The 17,771-nt window shown below is 35.7% G+C and overlaps 1 protein-coding gene across 2 annotated transcripts in view; it reads left to right on the top strand.

Annotated features, from left to right (window-relative positions):
* LOC109063460 (gamma-aminobutyric acid type B receptor subunit 1-like) overlaps positions 1–17,771 on the top strand; it is a 130,604-nt gene that overhangs the window by 25,260 nt on the left and 87,573 nt on the right. For both annotated transcript variants that reach the window (XM_042745955.1, XM_042745954.1), the window contains exons 2-4: positions 12,428–12,511; positions 16,832–16,896; positions 17,494–17,632. In XM_042745955.1, coding sequence (XP_042601889.1) covers positions 12,436–12,511; positions 16,832–16,896; positions 17,494–17,632 — 280 coding nt within the window. In that variant the 5' untranslated portion in view covers positions 12,428–12,435. The remainder of the gene's footprint in view (positions 1–12,427; positions 12,512–16,831; positions 16,897–17,493; positions 17,633–17,771) is intronic.

The raw sequence follows: 17,771 nt of genomic DNA, 5'->3' as shown, positions 1-17,771 counted from the left end.
GCTCTACTCTCTCATGTGGGGATCACTATTTTTTCGTGGTGCACGTGTCAAGTTGTCTATGTAGAACATTTAGACAGTAGACAGCACTGTAGATTGTGCATGGTAGCACATTATACTGTATAACCTCCTGTTGAAATTTCAGTATGCAGTTCTTGTTGAATAAATTAATTACCAGAAATGTCAGAGAGATGTAGAAGGAAAGCGGGACACTGTCACGCCCCTGTGTTAATATGTGTGTGGTGTCGTGAGGCTCCAGGCTTTTGTCTTTTATGAGACACTCTGTCAATAAGCCGTCTGTTACACCTCACACTCATGCCTCATGGCATTGATTGAGGAATTACAACGCCGCATCTTCTATCTCACTCTTTGCTGCCGGTGGCCTGTGTCTCTGATCTCTGTAGGCGTGTATCACAGCATGGGTCTGCATGTGTCCTGTTGCGTTTCACTCGTGCAACTCGATGGGAGTCAGTTTATGTTTGTGTCTCACTGTTTGCTAGTGTCTTTGTGTTTTATGTTTCTCCAAGTAAGTTTTTTCTCTTTTTTTTTGGTACTATGTGAGCTGCACCATGTGTCTTGAAGCAGATTTTTCCCTCCACCATCTTAGTCATAATGTACTTTCAATTTTATGATGACTCAGTCAGGAGGTTTCTAAAAATACACCTGCATGCTACAGGTTTGTGATAGTATATTATTTACTTTAATTACGTGCTCTCATTGTTTATTCCATACAGAAAACAAATTGCAGGGGGCTTGAGCTCAAAGAAATAAGCACTCGGTCAGAGTTTTTTATGTAAATGTAAATGTTAGACTTTCATATGGTTTAGCGTCCTTTATGAATTTAGAGCAATGTATTGCTGTTCAGCAATTTCTGAAAAAACTGTTTAAATTAGTTCACACATACACACACACAAATTAATATGAATATTAAATATTCATTTTATATAAAACTATATAAAATTAATCAGAGTCCATATTCTAAATAACATTATGTGAGAGGAATAACCTGGAATTTAAATGAATTTTACAGAAAATTCGGTTACGAAATATATGAGAACCAATCAGTGGTATTTTAATATTAGTTTAGTATTACTTTATAACATTTATTAATTATAATTAATAGTTTTTATATATAACATTTATTACTCTTTTGAATTTAATATTTTCTGTTTTCATTTAAATATCATTTTACATTTTAGTGATTTAATGTACTTTTTTATTAGTTTTTTTAAATATTTTTATTTAGCTTAAATATATTTTTATATTCAAGCTTTAGTTATTTTAGTACTTCAATGTAAACTTGTTTTTTAAGTCTACATTTTCATTGTATATTTGTATTTTATTTCTTTTTAGTTTTAATTCAGTATTTTTTAATCATTTTAATTTTAGTTAAACAATAACAAACCTGGAACCAGTGGGCTTTGCTTTGGCATCATTATTGTGTCAAAGCTGGTGCATATGTTATGTTTAATATATTTGTGACTACATATGGCATTTTTTGGAGCTTGGCCTTTGCTTGGCATTTGCTTTCATTTCCATCTCCTGTTTTGTTCCATAGAAGAAAGTGATACCTGTTTTTTTTTTTCACTGCATGAAGGTAAATAATGATGGAATTTTCACTTTTTGGGTGAAATATCCTGATGAGTACATACTAGAAACCCATCCTGTGGGCCAGTGTCTGATGCCCAGCATTCACTTATGTCCTACTAAGCTAGTTTTTTTTTTTTTTTTTTACAGCAGGCACATATGGCATGTCTCTGTATGGTAAGATCATACAAAAGTATTTCGATGAGTACTTACCAGAGCACTTGTTTTTGTGTGTGTATAGTGGGGTTGTGAGGTCATCACAATCTATTTGCACATGTGCTATAGATCCAGGTCCAGGACGGATGGATCCATCAGCAAGGCTTCTCTCTCACCCAATAATTATTGACTGTGTTATGTGCTGTGGCTTATTGGCTTCACGTTCTGCAAGCTTGAGTTACATCCCTCAGTGTCTGGTCATGTACTCCACCAGCCGAGCTTCCAAACTCAGACATCTCTTGTGATTTTGGAGAAATTAGAATTGACATCTTTGAACTTCCCTTTGAATCCTGCAGATTTAAGCGCATTAACAAAGGAGGAAGGCGGCTTACGCTGAGATACATCATGGAATAAAGAGTTTACTTCACTTCCATTTGGTTTTATGACCGTGCATAGCAGAATTGCCCCGGAGAATATGTGTCCTTTGTTAAGAGGCTCACACACACTCACGTCCCGGCGGTCTGTGCTCCTCCCACCCAGATTTACATCAGTCAGGTTGTCAGGCCTTCATTGCCCTTATCAGTTAGCGAACAGATCGATGGTGAGGAGGAGGTCAGTGACAGTTTTCCATCACTCATTGTGCATTTCACAGGAAGTGACAGCAGACAGTGTGCTGTAGCAACACTGGGGAGCAACTGTCGCAAACTAATATCTGTTTCCAAAAGGGTCATCCCCATGAGAGGCATTTGATGATCCCCTATTTGTTTTATTGGAGACCTTTGTAGTCTACAAAGTGTAACTGGTGCTTTCTAAGGCAGTCATCAATATTACTCTTGGTCATAGATGAACCAGTTCAGTGCTAACCCAGCTTCCAGCAGATTCTGTAGATTTTGTTGGTCATGTTGAAACAAAGTCTAACCCCAAACCTCATTGTAGACAGTGTTGGGGAAAGTTACTTTTGAAAGTAATGTATTACAATATTGCGTTACTCCATAAAAAGTAACTACTTTTTATGGAAGGTAATGCATTACGTTACTTTTGTAATACTTTTTGTCACCCAGGCTGGGCTTGCTTATTTGTTTTTAATAACAAAAAACCTGAAGGTTATGTTTTTGGCAACTGTAAAGGCCCTTTCTACAGTGGCCCAGTAGTGCACAACATAACATACACAACACATAGGACTAATTTTGTTGTACTGTGCTAATTTCGTTGCGTTACAACTTGTTTCCATTGTGTTGTGCTAATTTCGTTGTGTTGTGGCTTGTTTCTGTTTTGTTGTGTTTTGTTTTGGTTTTGTTGTGATAATTTCGTTGTGTTTTGACTTGTTTTGTTGTGTTGTGGCTTATTTCTGTTGTGTTGTGCTAATTTCGTTGTGTTGTGACTTGTTTTTTTGTGTTGTGGCTTTTTCTGTTTTGTTGTGATAATTCCGTTGTGTTGTGACTGTTGACTTGACTTGTTTTTGTTTTTTTGTGTTTTGTTTTTGTTTTTTCGTTGTGTTTGGACTTGTTTTTGTTGTGTTGTGGCTTTTTTCTGTTGTGTTGTGATAAGTCCGTTGTGTTGTGACTTGTTTTTGTTTGTGTCCTGTGCTAATTGCATTGTTCCTGTGCTAATTGCATTGTTTTGTACTTGTTTGTGTTGTGGCTTGTTTCTGTTTTGTTGTGATAATTTCGTTGTGTTTTGACTTGTTTTGTTGTGTTGTGGCTTATTTCTGTTTTGTTGTGCTAATTTCGTTGTGTTTTGACTTGTTTTGTTGTGTTGTGGCTTATTTCTGTTTTGTTGTGCTAATTTCGTTGTGTTTTGACTTGTTTTTGTTGTGTTGTGGCTTGTTTCTGTTTTGTTGTGCTAATTTCGTTGTGTTGTGACTTGTTTTTTTGTGTTGTGGCTTGTTTCCATAGTGTTGTGCCAATTTTGCTGTGTTATGGAGATTTCATTCATCTGAATTTTAAGGTGGGTTTGCATATAACTGTTTTGGAAAGAAATCTTTCTTACTCGCCAGCTATATTGGTGCCGTGACCCGGGGAGTGAGATTTAGGGAAGTGAGCATATTGTAGACCAGCTGGTAAGAGCCGTGCAGATAAATATCATTCCCTTGCACTCAAGAGGCACACTAGACACTAGAGGCTGTGGTCTTTTGCATCCTTGTTAGCCATTTCCCATGTTCCCATGTCGATGCTGTTTTGAATCCCGCTCAGAGCAGTATGAGCAAGACAAGTTACACTTAGATTGAGGGAGAGACCCAAACCATAACCTGCTGGAAAAACATCTCATTTGTATCTAGTCTATTGGCTGGTTTCAGAGCAGTTGTGGGCACTTTTCAGCTTAATTATTCATCCAGCTAAACACCTGCCTGGCCAGGCTGGGACCTCCAAACAACAGCAAACCAGCGTAGTTTTTTTTTTCTTTTGGCAAGTTATCTAGAGACCAGAATATCACAGACCTACAGCCCCGGTGAGCGTGATTTCAGCAAGTACAACATGTTCCTGGATCAACATCCTTGGCTGCGTTTCCCAAAAGCTTCGTAAGCCTAAGAAGTTTGTAAAAACGATCGTACGACTGATCTTAATATTACGGTCTGTTTCCCAAAAGCATCGTCACTTAAGTAGCAATTGAAAATCATCGTAGATCTATGAGTGCTCTGGAGTAATCGTAAAGCCCTAAGTGCATCGTAAGTCAATGACTTGCTGACGTGCACGAAAACCAGCAATGTATTGGACCCGGAAATAACGTCTCTATATTATATACTGTAGTATTATAATATATGTATATATTTTTATATAAAGTATATTATTATGTAAAGTATAATATAATATAATAATATTGTATTATAGTTATTATTTCTGAGTTGTCTAGAATGCAGCATTAGGTTTACATTTCAATAAATGAGCGTGTAGTAGGCTACTACAATTACGAACCATTCTATAAGGTAACATTTCAGCACTTGTCAAACGGATAGCGACTCCTAAGTAGCACTTAAAGCACAGCTACGTGCGATTGTGTTAAGTGCATTTTTGGGAAACGCACGTGAAACAATAACAAACGTTCGTAAAATGACTTGCAGAAAACGCACTTAAGCGCTAAGATCAATCGTTATCGGGAAACCCGGCCCTTGTTGATCATGGAACAACATTCCATTCAACCAATCAGAACTGAGATATAACTTTTCAGGAAATATCTGTTTTAGGCTAACGATCAGGGTTAGGTGCTTCTACACCCTTGTTAATCAGCTATCATTTCCCACTGATGTTAGGAATAAATTATGGGTAGTGTTAGGTTTAGGGGTAGGGATTGGGTTAAGTCTATATTTTTGGACAATAATGATCCAGATATTGATCCAGGAACATGTCTTACTTGGCAAAATCATGGCGACCTACAGGCCCAGGTGTGCTTCATTTTCTGTATTCCGCTCTGTCTCTCACACAGCTGAGCACACAAGCCTTTCAAAGCATACTCCATTGGCCGAGAAAGCGTGGACACACACTTTGTTTTAAAGTGGTCAAATCACTTGCACATTCACTACTGCTGGCACAAGTCCGGACACAAAAATCAGGCTCTTCACAGATGTGTTCATGGACATCAGCAGAATGTGCTGAAGGCGAAAATTACGTCCCACAGACTGGAACACGAACAAGGGAAGTATACTTTAGGGTGGACTCTTTTAACTTGGATCAGGAAGTGGTTCCACCTACAAACCACCCAAAATGTCCTAGATACCACCTAGAACCCCCTAGTATTTGCATAGTAATGTGCTAAAAAACACCAAAAGCTACACCCAAGCATGATGATAGCCAGTTTTACATTGGGAAACACTGCTTACACATACTTTAGACGATGTAAAAAAAAATAATAGTGCTGTCAATATTAGCAAGTTAACACATGGGGTTCATTTTTTCAGTTAAATGGCGTTAAAACTATTTAATGTAGGGGTAGAACTAGAGTTGGCCACCCGTACTTACAACTGCTGCATCTGTCTTTTTTTTTCTTGAAAAGAATTGTGTTTATTTTAAAGCAGAACATCTTTATGACCACATCACACAGGAGACTTTTAGACATGCATTTGAACTTCACCTCAGCACCAGGCACTAGTCAAACAAGTGAGGGAAAAGGGTACAGGTAACGAGGAGCTTCAGTAGAACATCACTGAACTGCAGTCAGATGAGATGTTGTCAGTAAAAAAAATTGTTATATTGTGCTTTTAATGCCAGCTCTTCAGTTGCACAAACAAATGCGGCAGCACACTGTATATAAAGCACAAAAGAAACTACGAGCATGCAGTGTCGTAGTTATGTCGTCAGTTAAGTCATGTAGTTACCAAAAGACGATTAAAGCAGCCTTAAAATTGTGCATGCATGTAAGTATTTGTTATATGAGTCACATTTAAGAACAAAATTGTCCTGGAACAAACCAGCATGGTCTCCCTTATCTAACACACCCGATTCAACTCTTCAGCTGATTAGTAGAGACTTTAAGACCTGAAGCGCATCAGAAAAGATAAAAAGTTTTGAGAAAATACAATGGATGTCAGATCTGCGTCACACTCAGCAGCGGCTGAATTAAAGTACTATTAAACTCTTATAGTAATTCTTATAACTCTTAAAGTTATATCAGAAAATAACCTAATAACCCAGCTGCTGTGATGTCTGTTAATCAAAGAACAAAAGAAAAAAAATCTATAACTTTTGTAGCTTTAAGGATTCATCTATATTTAATTTAGAATTTAGTGTTTGATAACTTTATTCAATTTCTGTATATATCCTACTTGCTGAAGGGCACAGGTAAGTAAAGAACTTATATTAGAAGTTGTTATTTTTTTTAAGTCTAATAAATGTTAAAATTGATAGCTCTCAGTTATGCTGGAATGTTGAATGGCTCTAGGCAATGGTTAAAAATTAGGAAAAAAATAACAATATCTTAGAGACATCAATAGTAGTGGTATCAGTGATACTTGCCTTCAGTCGTAAAAAGATGCCAATAAACAAATATTAAAAATATACTGTCTATGTTGTTTCTACATTAATTTAAAGATTGCATGTGAAATTATTGCAATATAAAAGTATATTTAAAAACTTTAATGTTAGGTGGGATTAATCGTGATAGCACGGAAAAATATACTTTAATCTGATCACACTGAACAATTACAGCCAGTGTCAATGCTGCTACACAAAACATTTGCAAAAATTATACCTTTACGAGTTAGAAGGACAATGTTGTACATTAAATGTTCATAATAGTGGTTTAAAGGGATAGTTCATCATTTACGCACCCTCAAGTTCTAAACCTGTATGAATTTCTTTCTTCTGCTGAACATCAAAGAAGATATTTCGAAGAATGTTAAAAACCAAACAGTTGACGGTAGCCATTAATTTCCAAGGTGTTTTTTCCTTAGTATGGAAGTCAATGGCTATGGGTGAACTATCCCTTTAAGAATGAATATTACTGCTCTTATATATTACTATGCACCTTACAAAAGGTACAAAGTTGGCCTTTTAATGGTACTGACCCAGTGATAAGCTGTTGTATCCACAAAAGGTGCAATTTTGGCCAATATTTCTGACAGTGTAAGCCCTGCCCTTTTTAGGTCCCACATTTCATGCTAATTTAAGTGCTTATACTATTTCTATGGTGGGTAATATTAGCTGCACAGGTGTAAACCGCTAATCCGCACATTCACGCTGGATGAGGCCCTGATGAGACACTGCGACTCATCACCTCTGCAGTCAGATGGGTGAGAGGGTTCGTTCACAGAGGCGTGGGGGAGACAGCATGTCACCGTGGGTTAAAACATCAAGAAAGTCTGACAGCAGTCAAAGAGCAAATGGAAGGAGGGTACATGAATGGTTGCCTGGCAACAGAATTAGGCAGTTTTCAGCTTTGGTTTCCAGTCAGAAAGAGACGTGCTTTGCTTTCAGTGTCCATATAGAGATTGTCACCTGTCATTTACCAAGTGAATGTGCTTGAATGTGTGCGTTCCAGAGCCATATCCACCCTAATCAAAACAATGGGAACGTTTCCACCCCAGTTTTTAAATTAGTAGGCAAACAGTCTGTCTTTCACAATGACCGATACCTAAAATGGTACCTACCCGGTCTTGAAAATGTAGGTTTTTGTAAGATGGTGTAAATAAAATATGTATAGAGTTATGGCTGCGATTTCAGTGCAGTGTATTGCAATCAGGCTGCGTATAATGAGTGTATGGTGTGAGAAACCGTTTGAGTGAAAGATTTGTTGTTTACATGAGACAAGCCAGTTAGAAAGATGGAGGGGAAAAAGATTGAGAGTAATTGCTCTGTAGAGAGATAAAAGAAGACTGAATAGGGAGGAAGGAGAAAGACAGCAGTGATTTTGGAAGGATGCAATAAAAGAAACAATGCTGGCCTGGAAAAAAAAAAGCAAACCAGAGAGAGAGAACATGTTAGAAAGAGGAGGAGAGAGATGAGAAAGAGCTTGCTACCACGCGGTCAGTTTTACGCCTCAGGTTGAGCCCTGTCTTCAGATTGTGTGTGTGTGTGTGTGTGTGTGTGTGTGTGTGTGTGTGTGTGTGTGTGTGTGTGTGTGTGTGTGTGTGTGTGTGTGTGTGTGCATTCACTCTGCACTGCAAGCACTTTTCATTAGCTTTATTTTCACATAACAAAGCAGCAGTCACAATCTCCACTTCACTGTAGCTCCCATCAGAGCCCCTCTCTGTCAACAGCTGTCCAAAACCTAGCAAGCTGTCTACCTAGGCATCATACAGGTGCACTACAGGCATGACAGTTGTTTCAAAATGCAGGCAGCAATATTATGCCTCATTTTGGGCAAATTCTAAAACAGAATCACATGTGTCCTTCCCTTAAAAAACTATTTCAGAATGCACTTCAACAACCTCCAAGTCTAAATGTTAAAAAAAAAAAAATTGTTAATAAAAGTACATAAAATCAAAAGTGTACTGTTTTACCTAATATTTTGTGCTTTAATGCTAATCACGTTGTTAGCTAACGTCAAACTCTTCAACATCAGGAACTCTTTATGCATTGTGTCTTGCACAGGTTTACGTACAGCGTTCTAGTTACATTTCTGTTAGGATGATGCCTTAGGGCCCATTCACACAGGACACATCTTGGCATTAAAAACAGCTAGACAGAGCATGACAGAGTTGAACAGAAGGCACGTTTAAAGCGGCATTAACATCCATACACCTTTGCTAATGGGTAGCCTAATTGACATAATTTTTTTTTGGAATTTGTTGTTCTGGCGTTTTGCTAATTACTATGTGTGCAGTTTTAATGAGCTGATATAATTTGAAAGACTACATGAAATATTTGCGTTTTTAAAATGTTCATTTATCACACTACAGGACCATTTATAATAAAACCATTAAGGGATAACAGTGTTTAAAAATCATAATAAATAGCTTTTTAAACTTACATTTTTTCATGAACTTTTGTGTACTTTTTAACCTAAAATACTGATTTAATTAAAAAAAAAAAAATTAATGGGCATGCATTAACTACCCATAAACATATGTGTGTGTAAATATACAGTGTTTAGGTTCATCCAATTGGGCCATTGTTTTAAAATCGACATTGATTTACAGTGCTGCATGTCTAAAAAAAATAAAAAACTATTTTTAACTTAACATAGAATCTTAAAAATGACATGCTCATGGTGTGAGACGTGCTGTAACGGACAAAAATGCCTATTCAAGATTTCCCACAGACCAACAATTAGTGCAGACAAAACGCAAGAACATGTCCTGTGTGCACAGCCCTTCAGAAGACAGCTGCCAATGTAAGCAGTAGACAGCAAGGCAGCACGCTAGCTTTTTTTCTGCTAACTCCGTATGTTCAGTGCATTCATGAAAATCTTTTCTTGTGCTGCCTGAACCCGCTAAAGTTATTCCTAACCTGCCTTTCATGCAAAGACCGTCTTTACAGCGCTCTGCGCTCCCACGACGGAAAGCCTCGTCTGCTTGTGTAGTGTGGGATGAAATGTGTTATGGCTCATATACTCGTTCATACTCCTTTGAGAACAGTTAGAAGCCGTGAATAATCTGTAGAAATTGCTTCCATTGTGATTACAGCGCAGGAAGCGTAAAGCGTTCTGGTGGAGTTGAGTTTTCCTGCTTTGCTACCTGTATTTCAAATATGCATATCATTTGGGTGAAATTAATTTATGTAGATTAGTCCTGGATGATTGTTGGCTGTCTAATCAGATTGTGTGTGAGTGAATGGGAACATGTGTGTGTGCTGGCTCCAGTTCCTTGTACGAAGCCGGTGGTTTACGTGCTCTACGTCCCAGATTTGTCTCTCTGTGGTTTTCAGCTCTTTGAAGCACGTTTCTCTTTTGCTTTCCTGAAATTCCACACTCATTATAGGGGCTTATGAACATGCCCTGCTATTACATCTTGCTTTCAATATTCCCTTCAGTGTTGTCAACAGGCTTCAAAATGAACGCTCGCCAAGCTCCAACTGCAAGAAAAATTCAGCTTTAATGAGTTACTCGCCAGTTGTTATATATGTTAATATAAATGAACACAAAATTACAATTTCATTGCTGGAAGATTTTCTTAATTCACCCACATTTCAGACACAGTATGTCTAGTTATTTTGTCTTTTTTGCTGAATGGTAATCAGAATCAACCGTCATGCACATCTGAGCACAGCAGTGGGGCTTTTGTTCCTGAATGAATCAGAGGGTTTTTAATGAGTCAGTGATTCATTGACTCATGTATAAAGGCAGTCGCTTAGTTCATGAATGAGTCTGTGTTTTTGAACAAATCAATTAAGTGAATGATTCACCAACTCTCTCTTAAAGACAGTCACTTGTTTAAATCCAGAATAAGGTTAATGAGTCACTTGAGTCAGTTATTCAATAACTTAATCATAAAGACAGTCGCTTGATTTGTTCCTGTGTTTTTAAATTAAATTAAGTGAAAGATTAATTGACTCACACATATTAAGCGAAAGATTCATTGACTCATGAAGACAATAACTGCGTCCCAAATGACACACTTTACACTGTATGCACTTATACTATGTACTTTTGCACTATGTACTCAACCATGCAGTGTATGAATTTATATTTTGTCATTAATAATCTGAGTCTGATAGCCCCACCCCCTTCGTGACGTAATCCACTTGTTAAATCATAACGAAGGAATGCTGTTTCCGGGTTCAAGCCTCTACTCGTATCACTTGAGAATGCCATCTCAACAGCCATTCATGAGCACTATTTATACATATTACATATTTAAGGTAAAAAATGTAAAAACATACAGTCTACACTACAATCTCCGTGTTCACGGTGTTCCAGACACAAATATTTTAATGATTTATAAAAAAATGAATCACTATCTGGCCATCTGTGATTTCGGTTAATGGAGATAAAGGTTAGGATTATAATTTTTTTGGTAGTATTATATCACATTCTCAGTGTACATTAGTACCATTTGTTGTTTTCTTGTAGCATCTGATAGAGCGTTTGGACCCAGAAGCACTGACACTTTTTTTCATTTATTTAAGTGCATCATCCGGTTATGTAAAGTGCACTTTTTCTTTTTGAAATGTTCAGTGTGAATGCACTGATTGCACTATTTATACTAAAAATATGTCATAGAATAGTGCATAAATATGTGATTTGGGATGCACCTAGTGACTTTTTAAATCCAGAATAAATCAGTGTTGTTAAATGAGTCAGCTCAGCTAGTGGTCTCATATAGTCAGCTGCTTGTGCCTATAATGAATTTGTGTTGTTTAATGAGTCAGTTGAGTCAATCATTCAGTAACTTACTCGTAAAGATAGTAGCTTATTTCATCCCTGAAAGAATGAGTGTTTTTTAACAAATTAAGTGGAAGATACACTGACTCATCTATTTCATTCCCGACTGAATCAATCCGTTGAGTTAACCATTCAGTAAAATACATTTGCTTCTATTATTTCTGAATGAATCAGTGTTGTTAAATTAATTTATTGAATTTTCAATGATTTAATGATTGACTCATCAAGACAGTCCCTAGTATTGTTTCTGAATGACTCTGTGTTATTGAATTAATCAGCTGAGTATCAGTTAATATACAGAAAGAACCCAATGTACAGTGCAGGTAAAATATTCCATACTTTTAGAAAAGTCACTCAGCCAATCAAATTCAAGGATCAAGTGTATTTTGTATATGTGCAGTATCTCATTTGCTATACATATACTGCTACAAGTAAAATGGGAGCCTTGTCATCAAAAACAACACCAATATATGCACAATACCCATTGACTGAAACAACAGCTATCATTCATCTTGTCCTCCCCCATCTACACCGACTGTGATGCATGTTGGCGCGTCTGAGTCAGAAAGCAGCTAGGCGGAAAGGGAATATTGATGGGGAAGGCTGGGCAGTGCTCGCACCTTGATGCAGATATTAAGCAGATCTGTAGGCTGAGTAAGGGAAGGCACCCTGCCGCGAGTGACTCATTTGCTCGGTCGTGGTAGACTAACTGTGAATCTCGAAGAGGAGATCAGCCGTTCAGATATTTCAAAAGGGCCGTCTGTCCGCAAGTGGTGTTTCTGATCTGTTCCTCGCCGCCCTTCTGCTTCTCTCCTCGCCCCATGCCTTCTTTTCTCCCCTCTCACAACAACTTAAACAATCACTCTCCACCCTCTGTTTTCACACTCACTCATTCCTCCTCTGATAATGCCTCTCTCTTTCTCTCAATCTGCAGGTGGAAGAATGGCCCTCTCGTTTATTCTGTCGCTTCTCCTCGGGTCTTTTTCCCTCGCCCCGGCCTCACGTAATACAACCGCAGGTAATGGAGAGAGCTGAAGCCTGTGTGTGAGAGCTTTGGTGTGTACTGTATGTGTGTGCTCTTATAATATGTGGATTTATGTAACTTTTTAATCAATGCTTGTTTCATGTGCATTTATAGTTTTCATTTGTAATTTGTTACAAAAGTTGTCCAAATGAAGTCCTTAGCAATGCATATTACTAATCAAAAATTTAGTTTTGATATATTTACGGTAGGAAATTTACAAAATATCTTCATGAAACATGATATTTACTTAATATCCTAATGATTTTTGGCATAAAAGAAAAATTGATCATTTTGACCCATACAATGTATTGTTGGCTATTGCTACAAATATAACCGTGCTAGTGCTACATAAGACTGGTTTTGTGCTTCAGGGTCACATATATATATTAATTATTAAAAGTCCACAGTAATATGATGTTTCCTTTCAGAGTTGCCAGGTGTATGTAACAAAACCAATCTAACTGGTACTCAAAACTAGCCCAATCACATTCCGGTGGGAAATGACTATCAAAATTGCATTAAAATCATTACAAATTTGCTTTCTTTTATCCTAAATTCACCATTTCCTTCTCTTCAATCCACAGATAATTTGATATCAATAAAGTGACCCACTCCAACGAAAATAAAACAGCTTTTATTACACTACTGATATGACTTCATATCACTGTAATTTTATTATTGTTTATATAAAACAAAAGTTTCAGTTTTAGTCATTTTGTTATGTGTTTTTTCATGTTTATTTTTGTAACTATTATTATTTTTTTATATTTCTATCCACGTTTTAACTTACAAGCCATCCTGCATTTTATATTATGGGAGACACTTTCAGTTTGAGGAAGTTCCCATTTAAAAAGACTGAAACAAATAATTTTAAATCATAAAGTTGCACTACAAGTCATTCTTATCCGTCAGTTTGACTGAATGAGCGGTACATCACATGTTTTTTTTTTCAGACGGCAGGAGAATAATGTAATGCTTGGTATTTTAATGTAACATGATATAACAAAAATGTCTACGGCAAGAGCTCTTTTCACTCTGCTGCATTCTTTTCCTCCTGATTTTTTCTTTTATAATTCTGCTGTAACAGCATGAAAAATACAACATATATTGCGCATTTGTGGTCTGCTTTCCTGATTTAATTAATGATATAAACCATGAATAATTAATTGGAATGCACTAAGAATATAAAATTTTTCTCTCCAAATCCTCTTGTCTCTTTCTAGGTTTGTTTTCTCACTGATGCTTTCAAATGTAATTGTTACTTAATATAGACATATATTACTACAGTAAAATTTAACAAGTCCATACTATTGCTACAGAAATAAGCAAGGTTTTTTGGTTTTATTCATGGCATGTTGTAATTTGTTAATGGTTTAACACTTTAAATTTTTCTTTTAATGATCAATTTTTGAAGGGTGAGTGAAATAATGTCACTCATTGTACCCAGTTTTTGAAAGTGCTTATTTTTTCTTTCATAGAGCGAATCTTTCGCTGATTGTTTACATTTTAACTTTAGCTGAATCACATATTTTTATTTTTTTTTTCTTTTTTTATTTTTTTTTATTTTTATTTGTTTTTGTTTTTTGTTTTTATTTTTTATTTTTTCTTTTATTGATCTTACTATTTCATTTACTGAAAACAATTTGAAATAGTTTTAGTTTTAGGTTCAAACTGAAAACTCATGAGACTGATTCAGTCTTTCTGATTGATTAATTTAAAAGAACCAGCGGGTTATTTGTTCGCAAACAGTCTACACTGGTCGTGCTGTATGTTTGTTGTCGCATGCAGCCTGCAATGACAATAGAAAGCAAGAGGTATTGTCTATTTACTGTTTTTGAAGGATTGTGTGGCAGGCGTTTTTTTTCCTTATTCACATTAACAAACTACAAACTCAGCCAAAACATAATTTTACTATTGATTTACAATAGATGCGACATTCAGTCTGACTCAGTATCTCATTTTATACATTTCAGTGCAGTGTTTCCAGTATTTTTATAAAATGAAAACAGTTCTGTTATTTTAGTGTACTACAAAATGTATTAATAGATGCAAATTAGAATTAGCTTTTATTTTAATAGTTCCATTTTAAGTAGTCTTTTTTTTTTTTTGCTTTGGATATATTTATTAGTTTTTGTTTTATTTCTATCTAGCTTTTTTTTTTTCTTCAATTGGACTTATTTCAGTAAAATCAATTTTAGTTTTTCATCAGATATTTACATAAAATTTTATTTCAGTTAATGAAAATGACATTTAATAGGTTTCGTTTAAGTTGACAGCACTTCTCGATCATTGCTTTTATTGTGTGTGTGTGTGTGTGTGTGTGTGTGTGTGTGTGTGTGTGAGTATTTGTGTGTCCTTGGCAGTGTGTTGATATTCCGGTGTGTGTGAAAAGGTCTTATTCACTGGTCACATCAGTCAGCATCTAGAATTGAATTTTTCCTCACGTCTCCTCCATCCAGCTCTAATTGCATCCTTCCTATCTCAGATATTACAAGCTTAGCTAGTCTGTTTTGCCTGAGCTGAACGACTAATGAAACACAATATCAGCACTATTAGATGTCTGACAGCTATAATAAGTACATAAATCCTCACGTATATAATCCTCCCATGAATAATTGTCCATTCTATGGCCTGTTGAACAGCAATAGAGCCTGTGGAATATCCCTTGTCACAGTGTATCTCCTGATCTGTCATTATAAGTCACATACTGTAAAGTTTAGATAATTGAACAAGGCAATAACTATTGCCAGCGTTTTGTGTCTAGAGGTAGAAAACAAGAAACACTGAAGTCAACAGTTTAACCTGACTGGCGTTAGTATATGCTGTTTTTATTAGTTTTCATTTGAATATTTCTATTCATTTTGTTACAGTATGTACTTTATTAGTTTTATGAATATTTCTAGATGTAGTATTTAGATGCAAATGGTTTCTATTGCAGTTAGTAGTTTTTATTTATTTCTTGTTAGTAATTAAGTTCAAACCATTCAAACTTATTTCATTTTAATGCAAAGGCATTTCATTTTTTGTCATTTTTAAAAATGTTTTATTTCTTTAAATTTTAAAAAGTTTAAAATCTAATATATTTTTTAATTTAATTTTAGCTTTATTTCCATTAACAAAAATGTTTTAACACTTTTAGTTAGGAATGAAAACCTCGCTCTAAGAGAAGTTTCGTCTCAAAATTCATTCCCTTTAAATCACACACACACACACAAAAAAATCAAATCTGAAAAGTGCTTTTGTTGAAGAATAGTTGACCATCCTGACCTGTTCCACATACAGAACCAGTTGAAGCATTCAGTCGAGGAGTGACAGCCATATTTAGCACCAATGTGTACGTGGTCTTCTTGAATACAGTGTGCAGTCACATAATGCCAGAATACATGTTGTGTGTAGGCTTGGCATTTCAAACGACTCTCGAGTCTCTTCAAAGCGTGAGCCAATGGCAGTGTTTTTGTCCCTAAAAATACCCTCACACACAAAATGACTGTAACACACACATGCACGTGTGAACACACAAGCGCACGCGGTCGTGCTGGTGTTTCGTGCCCCTGGGCCCTGGGTTTGGCTATGACTGTAATTAGCTGCTGACACTGTAGGTGAACCAGGCTGTAATAACAGGCTACAGCTACGCCGCTCTTTCATTCTGACAGCAAATCCCAGGGGACACTCAGACATTTACACAGATTAGAGGCATGAATGACTCAAATATAATGGAAAATTAGCGCTCTTGAGTTTACTAGTACTATATAGGGCCACATTTGTAGTTTGTGATTACAATGTGCTCTGCTAGTGAAGCCACTGATGTAGTTCAATTATATTTTTTTCCGCTTGTGAAATGGAGGATAATATAAATATAAATATATACATATATACATATATACATACATATACATACATACATATACATACATACATACATATACATACATACATATACATATATACATATACATATATATATATATATATATATATATATATATATATATACATATATACATATATATATATACCTACATATATATATATATATATACATATACATATATATATATATATACATATATATAATATATATATATATATATATATATATATATATATATCTCAACACAAGCGCTTCCATCATGGCTGTCGACGTTGCTGAGTACCCTGTTCAGAAAGAAGAGTGCGCCATCTAATGGACAAAATCCGCGTTGCGGTTTGTGATGAATGGTGGTAGTGTTTCTGTGAATGTATTAGTATTATGTGAAAGATATTCTTTAGAAAGCTTGATTATCTTTAATTATTTACATATCTTTTTTTCATCAGGTTGTGCTATCATTCGCCCGCCAAGAGATGGAGGAATCAGATACAGGGGTCTGACCCAGGAACAGGTGTGTTTATTAGTAACTTATTGTATTAAACATGTATATCTGTGTGGGTTTAGATGGACTACACTGCTGTTGAAATATTTAAGGTCAGTAAGATTTTTCTTAACAGTTTCTTAAGCTCACAAAGGCTGCATTTATTTTGAATTAAAATTCAGTAAAAACAGTAATATTTTGAAATATTATTAAAAAAAAAAACAAAGTTTTCATTTTGAATATATTTTCAAATGTAATGTGATCAAAGCTGAATTTCCAGCATCATTACTTCAGTCTTCAGTGTCACATGATCCTTCAGAAATCATTCTAATATGCTGATTTGCTGCTCAAGAAACATTTCTGATTATTAAAAGTACAGTTTTGCTGCTTCAAATTTTTATGGAAACTTTATTCAGGATTCTTTGATGAATAGAAAGTGCATCTTTTGTAACATTATAAATGTCTTTATTGTCACTTTTGATCAGTTTGATGCTAAAGTTAGTATTTAATTAATATAAAGTATTAACTTCCTTCTTTCAAATAAATAAATAATCTTACTCACATCTATCTTTTGGATGGTAGTGTATGCATTAGCGGTTAAACTGTGTTCTCTGTGTCTGAATGCAGATCCGCAGTGTTCAGGTGTTGCCGGTGGATTATGAAATCGAGTATATCTGCAGAGGGAACAGAGTGATCGTGGGACCAAAAGTCAGGAAGTGTCTCCCTGACGGCACATGGACTGATCTGAACCAGCGCAGCAAATGCTGTATGTTCTTCTCCCTGTAGTACCTATCCGCAAAGGTCTAAAATATGCCTTGAGTGAAAGTGTATTGCTTACACATGTATTTTTTTTTTTAGCTTTTGACATTTATTTATTTTTATTTTTTTCTGTACAGTAACTTTAT

The sequence above is a fragment of the Cyprinus carpio genome, chromosome B19 (genome assembly GCF_018340385.1).
Source record: "Cyprinus carpio isolate SPL01 chromosome B19, ASM1834038v1, whole genome shotgun sequence".
NCBI classification, from domain to species: Eukaryota; Metazoa; Chordata; class Actinopteri; order Cypriniformes; family Cyprinidae; genus Cyprinus; species Cyprinus carpio.
The sequence above is the reverse complement of the archived record's forward strand: the minus strand, read 5'-3'. Positions and strand labels throughout refer to the sequence as shown.